Source organism: Manis javanica, chromosome 9, assembly GCF_040802235.1.
Source record: "Manis javanica isolate MJ-LG chromosome 9, MJ_LKY, whole genome shotgun sequence".
Taxonomy (NCBI): Eukaryota; Metazoa; Chordata; class Mammalia; order Pholidota; family Manidae; genus Manis; species Manis javanica.
In genome coordinates, this window is record NC_133164.1 from 8,612,502 (window position 1) to 8,625,356 (window position 12,855).

The 12,855-nt window shown below is 35.8% G+C and overlaps 1 protein-coding gene across 6 annotated transcripts in view; it reads left to right on the forward strand.

Annotated features, from left to right (window-relative positions):
* FGF14 (fibroblast growth factor 14) overlaps window positions 1-12,855 on the forward strand; it is a 562,413-nt gene that overhangs the window by 424,834 nt on the left and 124,724 nt on the right. For all 6 annotated transcript variants that reach the window (XM_073212385.1, XM_073212389.1, XM_073212388.1 and 3 more), the window contains one exon: window positions 12,101-12,211. In XM_073212385.1, the coding sequence (XP_073068486.1) occupies window positions 12,101-12,211 (111 nt within the window). The remainder of the gene's footprint in view (window positions 1-12,100; window positions 12,212-12,855) is intronic.

Below are 12,855 nucleotides of genomic sequence, written 5' to 3' on the forward strand. Positions count from 1 at the left end.
TATTATTGAGCTTTATACATTAGTGGATACAAACCTTTAATCAGATATAAAACATGCAAATATTTTCAGCCAGTCTGCAATTTGTCCTTACACTCTCTTACTAGTTTATTTTGAAGAGAAGAAGTTTTGAGTTTTTAGGCATTGCAGTTTATCAAACCTTTCTTCAATGGGTCCTGCTTTTGGTGTCATATCTAAGAACAAAGCAGCTGTATAATGCCATGAACCCAGGGCAAAATGAAAATGCAGGGCCTCTTGTTGAAAAATTAAGAATTTCAAGATGGCATCAGTGAGCATTAAACCAAGTGGGGGCCTTTCTAATAGCATCTGTGGTATGTATTTGAATACATATAGTCTATTTCCATCTTTTCCCTTCTGAGAGCTTTATTATTGTCATACATTTTACTTTTACATGTTATACACCCCATGTTACATTGTTATTATTTTTGATTAAATGGTCAATTATCTTTTAAAGAAATATAAACAACAAGAAAAATGTATATGTATTGGCCTGAGTATTTTCCATCTTCAGTGATCTTAGTTACTTGATTTGGATCTCTGTCTGGTATCACTTTCTTCATCCTTCAAGAATTTCCTTCATCATTTCTTTTAATGAAGGTCCACTGCTGATACTTCTGTATGAGCGAAAATGTCTTTACCTCTGTTTTTGGTAGATATGTTCATTGTTTTAGAATTTTAGGATATTATTTTTTATTCAGTACATTGAAGGTGTTGCTCCATTGTCTTCTTGCTTGAATTGTTACAAGGGAAGATATCTGCTGTCTTTCTTTTCTTTGTTCCTCTATATGCAATATGTTTTTCCTGACTCGGGGAAGAAAAGAGATCGTGTCTTTCTTGCTGGTTTTGAGTATGTTCAATATCATGTGCCTTGGTGTAGTTTTCTTCATGTTTCCTGTCTTTGGAGTTTGTTAAGCTATTTGGATCTTTGGTTTTCACCAGTTTGGGAATTTCTCAATTCAGTCAGCCATTATTTTTCAATTTTTTTTTTCTTTTCTTGCCACTTGACATCCTCTTCTGGAGGTCCCAATTAAACATATATCCAACTGCTTGAAGTTATGCTCCTGAAGCTCACTGAAGCTCTGTAAATGTTTACTCTCTTTTCTGTGTTGGCTTCATTTGGAACCATTTCTATTGCTATGTCTCCAAGTTCACCACTTGCGTTTCCATAGTTCCTAATCTGCTATTAATCTCATCCAATGTATTTTTTCAGTTTTGAAATTGTGGTTTTCACCTGTAAAATTTTGGGCCTTCTTTATATCTTCTATGTCTGTACTTAACTTTTTCAATGTACAGCTGTAATGGCTGTTTGCATGTCTTTCTCTGTCTAATATTCTAACATCCGGGCCAGTTCTAAGGTCAGTTTTGCCTTATTGATTCTTCCCCCTTATGGGTCACATCTCTCTGCTTATTTGCATGCCTGGTATTTTTTGGGGGGATTCCAAATATTTGAATTTTATTTTGTTGGGTGCTTGATATTTTTGTGTTTCTATAAATATTCTTCAGCCTACTTGATGACGCAGTTAACTTAGGTGAAAACAGTAGATGTGTTTTTAGTTCTTAGTTTAAAAATATGTGAGGTGAGACTAAAGCAGTGCTCACACTAAGGCTCATTTTCCCCGACTATTGAAGCAAGACCCTATCTGTACTCTGCTCAATGTCCCATAAATTATTAAATTTTCTGGTGTGGCTAGAGGGGATAGGCACTATTTCCAGTGTTACTCCTAATCCTCTCCGATGGCTTCCCCCAGCCTGGATTGGTTTCCTCACATACAGTTCTGATCAGCGTGCAGCTGAGTATTCAAGGGAACCCTCTGCAGATCTTGGAAGCCCTGTCTCTCTGCAGCTCTTTTTTCCAGTGCTATGTCTCTCTTGACCTCTCTGGACTCTTAGCTCCATCTCTTCAATTTTAGAGTGTCCACTGGGCTCTCCTCCCTTCACCATGCACCCAGAATCTCTCTCAAGGCTTTAAACTCAGGCAACCTCATTTCTTTTCTATCACTCAGAGAATACTGTCCTTCCTTTCCTGATGTCCAGTGTCTTACAACATTCAATTTGTTGTGCATTTTATTGTTTCACACATGAGGGCACTTCTGGTACCCTGGCACTTCTGGTACTCTGTCTTGGTCAGATTTAGAAGTCACTCAGGCTTTTAAACAAAGTCTGCATAATCATTAAACTCTCTCAGATTATGGCTTATGACTCATGTAACATTCACATTCTTTTTTCAGTCATATTTCCTGAATTGAAATCTGTTCATTATGGTTGTATTTGACCACAAAATATTAGCAAATGCTAATAACACTCTGAGGCCTTTGTTCCTCAAGCCATTCAGTTACATTTGATTAGCCTCAAAGTTTATGAGGAACATAGTGAGAAGCATGATTAATATTTATAATATATAATTATATATTGTATTATAATTAGTATAAAGTGGCTCTTCTGTTGAGCAGCATGAAGTAAAAGGATTGTTTATAAAATCAAAGGATGTGATTTTGGCTACTTATATGGTAAAATAAAAGCTATTTTCCCCTCTCTTTGCTATTTGGGGTGTGTCTGTCTGTGTCTTCATTGTGATGAGATATCACAAGTTCAGCATAGAATTTATGAGTATTTCAAGCTGGCACAGTCTCCTTTCAGAATCGGTCATCCTAAAGAGGTCTGTAGTAGTTCTTGCCCCAGTAGTTATCATAACAAAAAAAATTCTGTAATGAGGAAATAGAAAGAAAGCTATCTTCAAACATTTAGAGACCTACTGAATAAGCATGGAAGAGTCTGGTAATTTAACAAGAAATACTTGGTAATATAGGCTTTTTGCAAATGTGTTGCTATGATTTTGAACACTCCTTTGAGATACCTATCTGAAAACGGCATTAGGAACACAAATACCAAAATGTATAACTAGAGTCCAATCATTAGTGTTTAGATAGCAATTCAATGGAAGAATCTCAGACTCCACTCTATGACAATAGCATTTGAAAATTTAAGTAAAATGTTTCATTATGTGCCTAGCAATCTAGGAAACACTATGCTCGCATTTGGCAGCATACTCATTCCTAACACTTATGCTAATATAAAGAAGATATAAAATGTCCTAAAGTAATATTGAGTTTCTTTTAGGTTTCGTGTCATTGACATATTAATGAAGAATCTGAACATGAATATTGTGCTCATATTTGTAAGTAATGCAGAGGACGCACAGAGTAACACATCACCACTCTGAATGAGACACAGCATATGTCTTCTTTGCACATGTGTATATGTGTCCTGCAAGGAGAAAATGAAGTCATTTACAAACTAGAAACCCTGCATAGCATATATTGGGAGAGCTTTTTCTAGACATGATAATAATAATGATTGACTTGGATCTCAAATGTTGTCACTGAGGGACACATATTTTAATTTCTTAAATATATACAAGGATTTTGTATAGAATTGCCTTTTGCAATTATATAATTGTCATTTATAATTTAATTTTTAAATACAGAATAACAATTTAGAACGAGTAAGTTACTGGACCAAATCACACGACTTTTTATGATATAATTATTCATCTTCATAGGTGAAGAATAAGTAAGGTGGAACAACAGATCCAACATTTTGGCCATTTTATTGTTCAATTCTGAACTATGTTGGGGCTATAGGAGCTCCAATGTGTCTCTGATATGTTAGAATCTTACCACCCAACCTCATTGGAAAATGGTATTAGAAAGGGGTGCTTTACTGACTGAGCTCCAAAATTTTGCTTCCTTCTGGAGCTTGTAGACACTGGATATTCAAAAAGCTAGTGAGAGTTCAACCTTCACTAGGATCCTGAGATATCACTCCCAGGTCTGTCTGCTCCTTGGACCTCAGGGTCAGATATTAAGCAAGATGATTACAACCTGCCTTACCTTTAATGATCTTCTTAAATATATTTTTTTAAGTAGAGGCTTTACCCACTGTTGTTTTCTTAACATATTTTATTTAAAGGGACTTTTTTGGACAAAATTGTTTTAGAAAAAAAATTTAAATTATTGGTGTTCCTATTTCAAACCCGTATTTATCTTCATCTCAAGCATCTTTGCTCCTACAATTCTTAAATAAGGTACAAACAATGCATTTTACCTTGAATTTCATTTAGGTTCTATCCTATATCTATATCTATATCTATATCTATATCTATATCTATATCTGTATCTGTATCTGTATCTTTATCTATATAAATTCTTTTAAAGACAAACAAAATAAGTCCAGTCATTTAATATTTGTTGAGCAGCTGCTCTGTGCAAAGCATGATAGGCTGTTTTGAATAATACAGAATGCAAATTATCAGAAGATTTATAATGTATTTGCAGGACAGAAAGACCTGTAAATTCAATAATTTAGCACATGGCTAATTGACATAAAGCCATATGATAAGTTTTCCCTTTCTGCCCTTCAGTGGACAGCAAGCTCTTTGAGGGAAAGGACTGTTTTTTACCTAAGATTCTATTCCTAGTTCCAGGGATAAGATTCTGCTAGGCAGAGGTGGAGAGGATATTCTAGGCTGTAGAGGCAGCAATTAAAACTTAACAGACATAGTAACAGCATTTGGATTGGGGTGGTGGGTTGGGCAACCACTGAAATAGCTGAAACAAGATTCCTAGAGGGATGGGGCTCTCAAGTTAGCATGGGCTTAGTTCATGGAGGAAATGAAATGCCATCCTAAGGAATTAACAGAAAGATATAGTCAATTTTCACAAATTTCTTTTTTTTATTTTGGTATTATTAATGTACAATTACTTGAACAACATAATGGTTACTAGTATTATCAAGTGCCCCCCACATACCCCATTACAGTCACTGTCCATCAGTGTAGTAAGATGCTATAGAGTCATTACTTGTGTTCTCTGTGTTATGCTGCCTTTCCCATGTCTCCCCACCCCAAATGCTACATTATGTCTGCTAATTGTAGTGCCCTGTTTCCCCCTTATCCCTCCCTTCCCACCCATCCTCCCCAGTCCCTTCCCTTTGGTAACTGTTAGTCCATTCTTGGGTTCTGTGAGTCTGCTGCTGTTTTGTTCCTTCAGTTTTTCTTTGTTCTTATACTCCACATATGAGTGAAATAATTTGATACTTGACTTTCTCTGCCTGGCTTATTTCACTGAGCATAATACCTTCCAGCTCCATCCATGTTGTTGCAAATGGTAGGATTTGTTTTCTTCTTATGGCTGAATAATATTCCATTGTGTATATGTACCACATCTTTATCCATTCATCTACAGATGGACACTTAGGTTGCTTCCATTTCTTGGCTCTTGTAAATAGTGCTGCGATAAACATAGGGGTGCATGTGTCTTTTTCAAACTGGGCTCCTGCATTATTAGGGTAAATTCCTAGGAGTGAAATTCCTGGGATTTTCACATACTTTTTAGTTTCATTTATCACTTTTCTAGTTCCCCATCCTACCCTTTTTCCTCAGCTTTTTGGAAGGGTTCCTGGTCATGGTTTATTTTTATGGTTGAATTATATGATAATTTATGGCTTTGGGTAAAATATTCACAATACTATTTTCTGCTACTAGGAGTGCCAAAGTCTAATTAGATCTGCTATAGAAATGTCTATTCCAAAGTTGCTTTTTACCCTGTAAAGGACATGTGATTTTCCATAGCTAATATAGGAGTGACATTTAAGAACCTACACTGATAACCAATTAATTCTGAAATTTATGTGTCAATAAACATAGTATGTGTGCTGAATATACATTTATATATCTGCTATATAAAAATACATGCCGTATTGCATATATTTCAATTTAAATAATGATTTAAAATGTATACATCATTCTAAAGGTTATCCTGATTTCTCTTTTGTCAGTCTGTACATTGTGTGAAAACAATTTGTGACAGTGATTGATTTAAATGAACCCACTTCTGAGAGAGTGATTGTTTTAATTAAAAATGTGGGGTATTTTTTCTCTGTATCTGAAGACAGTTGAACTGATTTGCATTTCTTTCAGTTCTGTCTGAGTGTTGAGGCTAATACATTATGAACCTCATGCACATTAGCTTTCATTATTTCTATTTTAATTAGTATCAGAGAGCATAGTTAGTACAGCATTTTGCACAAGGAGGATCCACATTAGCAAAATGTGCAGGTACAGTAAATAGAAAATAAAAGAACAGAAGGAAAAGAATAATTAAGACAGACAAAGCTTTCATACTTCCTTAAGCAGAGTATATCTTCTGAATGCATAAGCATTTTAGAAAAGAATAAAGAATTCTAGCAATTTATGAGTGGAAAAGCATTTTGCATGTTTTACATGGCTAGCTAAAATATAGGTGTGGGCCTTCAGATATTTATTCATCCTTCAATTATTAACTGAAAGTCCAGGTTATAGGAGTTGGGATATATCAGAATTGAATGCAAATCCTTGTTCTTGTAAGGCTTGTATTTAACATTCACTAAACGAATGTCTTCAAACCTTATCCCATCAGTTTAAGAAAAAAGTGAGATTTTTTCTTAATACAAGTTTCTTTCACGCATGCAATATTGTCACTGTTATCTATCACTGAATATTATCAAGGCATAATATTCATTTAGGGTGATGTTCCATTTTTTATCATAGTATATGTATTTCAGATCATCTTCTTGACATTTTTAAGAATGACTCTGCGTTTGATCAGGCTATCATTGCTTTTATTTATTTGCGTGCTTGTTTTTAACTACATAATCCATGTAGGAGAGATGTCATCTTTGCTTTTTTAGGTGTTAGATTTTTTTATCACCTTTAATCCACACTCTCTCTGTGGGATTTTTTTTTTCCCCTAAAATATCCTAACTTGAGTTCAACTATATAACTTTTAAATCTACTTAGCCAAAAAGACATAAACTTTAATATATTGCAAAGGATTTGTTGGGAACAATGACTGACAACCAGGGTCACTGTGCCGGCCTCTCAGAAATAGGATGGCCCAACCTACCTCAGGTACTTCAAGGGTCAATGTGACATGTGACCCTGAAGACTTTGATGTCAATTTACGTTAAATATTAGCAACGCTTAATTTTGTTCTCATTTTTTGAGAGAATACACAAACAAGAAGTTCTAATACTGGGTCTGTATGTGCCACAATGTATTGCCTTTCATTCCTTTTTTGGGAAGAGGCGCCCCACTTTGGACGCTATTATTTCAGAGGCATATTCTTCTATTCCAACTGGCCAGTCTTCATTCTCTCCATTCTGGTGGTTGCGTGAGATTTCCTCGGTCCCTTTTTGTCACCTTTTCTCTCCCAGAGTCATGAAGTAATACATGTAATGAACTGTCCAGCACCTAGTAGACTTGATGTCGAGGGAGAAAGAAGAGGGTTATGTTCTCCTCTACATGGTAGATCTAGAAACTTAGCTACACCATTGCCTGACTGCACTTAACTGATATGGTTATTTTCTCAATAAGCTTGCTTTGTTTTTGCAATGATTACTTGGTTAAACACTTTGGCCTTTGGGAAAAGGTTTTGTTTTCTTTTGCTTTAGTCATTTGAAAGACTGACCTTAAGCTGTCAATAGCCATACTTCACAATGGCCATTTTATAAGTGAGGCTCATAGTAAAGGTTTCATGGGCATGTGAGTATGCAGAAAAAGAAATTGATAATTAGAATCCTTGAAAATCTGGGGCAACCAGTTCTTCTACAACAGTAATATGCATTTTGATTATTTGCATATATGTATGCAGTATTATTTGCAAGTATGTACAAAATGTTATTTTTACTCATTCTTTGTCAAAAACATTGACAGCTTTTATTAAAATTCCTGCATTTCCATTACAAAATTAGCATGCCATTATTACACAGGAAATTCTGCAAATAATAAAGTGTTGAAAAATAAATATTCCAGTAACCATTAAAATTCAGTTATATTTATCATTTTGATGTATTATCTCCCATATATTTTTCCCCTTAGATAGTACTTTTTATTTACTCATGCTCATGTTCTATGTACATATGTTATTACACAGAACTTTATAACACTGAGGATTTATTTTTAAGTTAGAAATCTGGAAAGTATGATTATCTGGTCAAAAGTTGTGGTCATTTTTAAGTCTTTACTACCATCTGGGTTTTCATGTTGTTCCAGTTTTCACTCTTACCAGCAATATATGAAATTACTAGATAAATTACACCCTATCAATATTCATTCAAGAAATACATATTTCACAGCTCCTATTTATCAAGCCCCTGGAGATGTAATGCAATATCATAGTTTCAACTTTCCTCATGAAACCTACAGTCCAGTTTGGGGCCAGATATCAATCATGTAATTGTACAAATGTGAAACTGAAACCATGAATTATAAAGCAAAATATTAACATCTGTCTAAATCTCAGTGGTGGCTACATGAATGTAGGTGTATTGTTTCCTGTATCTTTTAATGTATTAAAAACATTTCAAAGTGAAATATTTTTGCTGTTTTAAAAAAAATAAATTATATTTATTAAGAATGTTGCCTTCAAAGCGTTTGAAGGAGGAATCTGATCTTGTCTGAGGTGTCAGAAAAGTGCCCCAGAGGAAGTGTTAATAATGCTGAACTAGGAAAAGAAGGACAGGAATTAACCATGCGAAGATGTGTGCATGTGGGCGTGTGTGTACAGATAAGCGAGGGGGCATCTATGTGAAGGTGGGCACATTTGAGACAGGAAGGTAAAGGGAGCAGGGTACATGTGAGGGATTACGGCGTATTTGTAGGCAGCCCACGGTGACCCAGGTTGCGCTGGGTGCAGGGGATGGTGTGGGAACTGTAGGCAACAAGGCCAGGCAGCTAAGAAGGGGCCCTGCCCCTGCAGGGTTTGTGAGTGGTGCCGTGGGCTGCCAAGACTCACTGCCTGTTTCCTGATGCGAGGGACTGGCACAGGGCACACTGCAGGCAAGACGACCTCCCCGGAGGGGCACGAGGGGCTGGACGGCTGCTGGCAGTGAAAATGGGACAAGGGAAAGGAGTGAGGGAGGTTGTGAAGACAGCATCTTTGGGGATTGGACAGCTCATTAGTTGAAATAAAAAAGACAAGCAAGGCATCGATCCCAGGGCGCCCATACTGTTAACATAAGTAGTCAAGGCTGGGCCGGTGGAACTGGGAGAACTGAAAATGATGCTGAAAGAAATTCAAACGTACGTAGTAAATGTGAAATCTGGGGGAAGCTTTCCTGGGTAGAGATCTATTGAAAATGCAGCCAATGGCAAAGTAGGATGGACCTTAAGAGAGATTTTCAAGAACTTTGATCCTTTCTAACTTCATGTTATCGCTTTATATCACAAATTTGGGGTCAGACACAGCTGGGGTTAATCTTTGAAAACCTAGTTTTTAAAAAAACGTATTGGTTTTCATTTTAAGTTTTTAAGTTGGTTAAGTTTAATCATGCAATTTACAGAAGCCACACAGTTCAGTAGTTAAGTGGGCAGGATCACGCTCGAACCCCAGGTCCGCACTTATCGGGTAAGCACTCTTTGTCAGGTCACTTCATCACTCCGCGCTCTCCCCTTCCTCGTCTTCACGATGGGCTTCTTATTCGATAAATTGTGGTGAGTTCAGTAAGTTAATCCTGTAATGTGCTTGGAACAGTGCCTGGCTTGAGAAGAGCACCATCGATGTCACTGTGGTTTCTAAAAAGAAAATACCAAATAAGGTGAAACTAGATAAATAGAAATGAATTTGGTTTTGTTTCCTCGAAATTAAATGAGCTCAAAAAACACCATTTCATGTTTACTTGTATTTCCTTATTAGAAATAAGGTGTGGTCGAGAAGGACTTACTTGGCATCACGTCTTCCAGGTTCATCTATGTTGTCATACATGGCAAAACTTCCTTATTTTTGAAGGACAAATAATATTCCATCACATACATATAAGGATATATACATATATGTATACTATTATACTACATTTACTTTGTCCATTCACTTGTCAATGGACACGTAGGTGTTTCCATATGTTGGCTATTGTGACTAGTGCTGAAGTGCGCATGGGATGCAGATCGTCTCTGAGATCCTAATTTCATTTCCTTTCAATAAATACCCAGAAGTAAAATTGCTGGATCATATGGTAGTTCTACTTTTAATTTTTTGAGGAACCTCAATACTGTTTTCCACAGTGGCTGTACCAGTTTATAATCCCACCAACAATGTATGAAGGTTCCCATTTCTGCACATCCTCAAAAACACTTGCTATCTCTGACCTTTGGTAATAGAAAAACAAAAAGAAGGGTTCTCTTTGTGTAAGGATGAGGGAGCCCATAGGGGTTATATGTGTTGTCTTATTGCCTTGTCTAACCTACTTAATTCAAGTCCAGAATATATAGATTCTAAAGCATAGGATTACTAAAAATAAGTGATTCAGAACATATAGGTTTTGCAGAAAAATTCTCCATCTCTAAAATTATCTAAATGTTTTCATGGTGATTAAGAAACTCTCCCACCTCTTTATTTTGTTCTCTTCTTTTCTGTGCTACTTATTTTCAGTGACTAGCATCGATATGATGCAGCAACACCAAAAAAAGCAACCCTTAGTACTGAGAGGGTTGATGTTTAGTCAAGTTGTACTTGGTTATGGGCAGACTAAGGTACAAGAGTGGTTTAATTTTCAGTAATGCACATCTTAGAATTATGTGATTTTTAAAGGTACATCCTTCGCAATAAGGAACATATGCAACACAATCCTCATAACCAGGTAGATGTTTCTTTTTACAATCTCAGTCTCCTAAAAGATTTCAGATTCTAATATGTTTAGTCACATTGATGTTGTGATATTGTGGTGTTCATGCATTATTTTCCAGGTTTTCTTCAATATCATCCCATCTTTGAAGAAAATCTGTGTACCATGGAGTCATTTTTCAAATTATTAGTGATATGAGATGTATGTAGAAACAGATGTTGGCATTCCTTTTAACTTCTTGGGAACTAAAGGAAAGACTAAGATATTGTCATTTTGAATAGCTGATTTTTTGTGCATGTGTGTTTCTTGTGGTCACTTGTTTGCCAGCCCACAATTTTTCTGTGATCACAAGGCACTAGGTCTCATCATTCTGTAGCATCCCTCTGTGTCAACAGCATGACATTTGCATGTCCCATTCAGCATCTGTGGAGAGATGCCAGTTGCCATGGTGAGGAGGATGTCCCACAGCAAACCTAATCATGACGTGGGGATGGTCTTTGAAAAGCCACATGCAAATATTTATTTTCAAAGGTACAACTGGTTCTTTGCAAAGCACTGGGTCACTAGAATGGCTGTCTTTTCAACAAATCATGAAATGAGAAGTCTGTTCCCATGTAATTTCCCTTTTCATCTTAATAAACTTCCACTGTCCACTACCTCAGGCTCTTTTGGTTGAGAATCAAAACCCATATTGTATAATTTTACTCTTCTTTCTAGTTATATAAATGAGTAGGATTATCTGTTCAATTCATTTAATTTGTGCAGATTATAATCACAGAGCTGACTTCATAGCATTGTGCCCTCCTCCTGAGTTCAGAAGTCAATTTCCCATTTTCCTGTGGATTGTGCATTAAGTACCAGAAATGCTTCCATTCAAGCTAAGGTGACCCTTTAGACTTCAAGGAAGCTTTCTCCATATCAGAACTGTTTCTAAAAATGTGTATCTAAGAATGTTAGTATGTTTATTGTAATACAGATCTTACACATTTTGAGATTACTTGTCAAATTAAGCAAAAGGAAAAATCCATTATAAAGCCTTTAAAAAGATTTCTTAGAGCCAGAAGTTGGCAAAACTTGCACCCCCATACTGAATGACATTCATTTCAACTATTACACTAATTCGTTTAGGACTTAACTAATAATTAAACTAATAGATTAGGGAGTTTAATTGTCTTAACTACTAATTTATATACACAGAAATCAGTTTCATAAAATTACCTATTTCTGCAGCTGACAAATGTAGCTTACAACTGCATTTCTTTACCTTCTCTAATTATGATACTATAGGTTTGATAAATACAGATAAATTTGGGAGACGTAAAATAAAAGATGCTACTTGCAAAATGCCCTTTTACTTCTGAAAAAGAAAAACGAAACGCAACTGTGGCACACTATGAGGCTTATGATAACTATGTTTGCCTTTCAGATCCCCAGCTCAAGGGTATAGTGACCAGGTTATATTGCAGGCAAGGCTACTACTTGCAAATGCACCCCGATGGAGCTCTCGACGGAACCAAGGATGACAGCACTAATTCTAGTAAGTGACAATTGTCAGGCCGCCCGCTGACACAGTTGGTAGAAGATACATTGCTACTTAAATGACTTCCTAAAATACATTTGCAAAACTTCGATTATGTTGATTCATTTCTACAAATGTTACACTGCAGAATGCCGTTTAGAATTTTACTTGAACCACATGGATAGGGCAATAAAAGAAACCTATCATTTTAAGATAATTAGAAGTTAATATTGTCTTTTCTTTTTCAAACAACTGTCATATGCAGTATTATTGTTACTTTCAGTCTCATCATAAAAGTCAAATAAGTACGCTAGTGCATTCAGATGAAAGTTGATTACATGTTTACTATGAAAGCATTATTTTTATCAGGCTTGTAGCTTATTAATCATAATTGTGGAAATCGAGGGCTATAAGGATTAGTTGTTTCAAATAATAGAAATGTAATTTTTCAAATTCTTTGCATATGGCAAGAAATGATAATACCTATCTTTGTAGAGAGGATATGAAGTTGTGTGTCTTTAAATCCATTCTTCACTTAACTACTTTATAGAATTGGGTCTGTGATAACTATTTTTTATTATTAAAACGCTACCCACCTTTCATTGAATTAATGTCTGCCTTCATTTTGGTATTTTTAAAATACCAATTCTCTTTGTATTTTC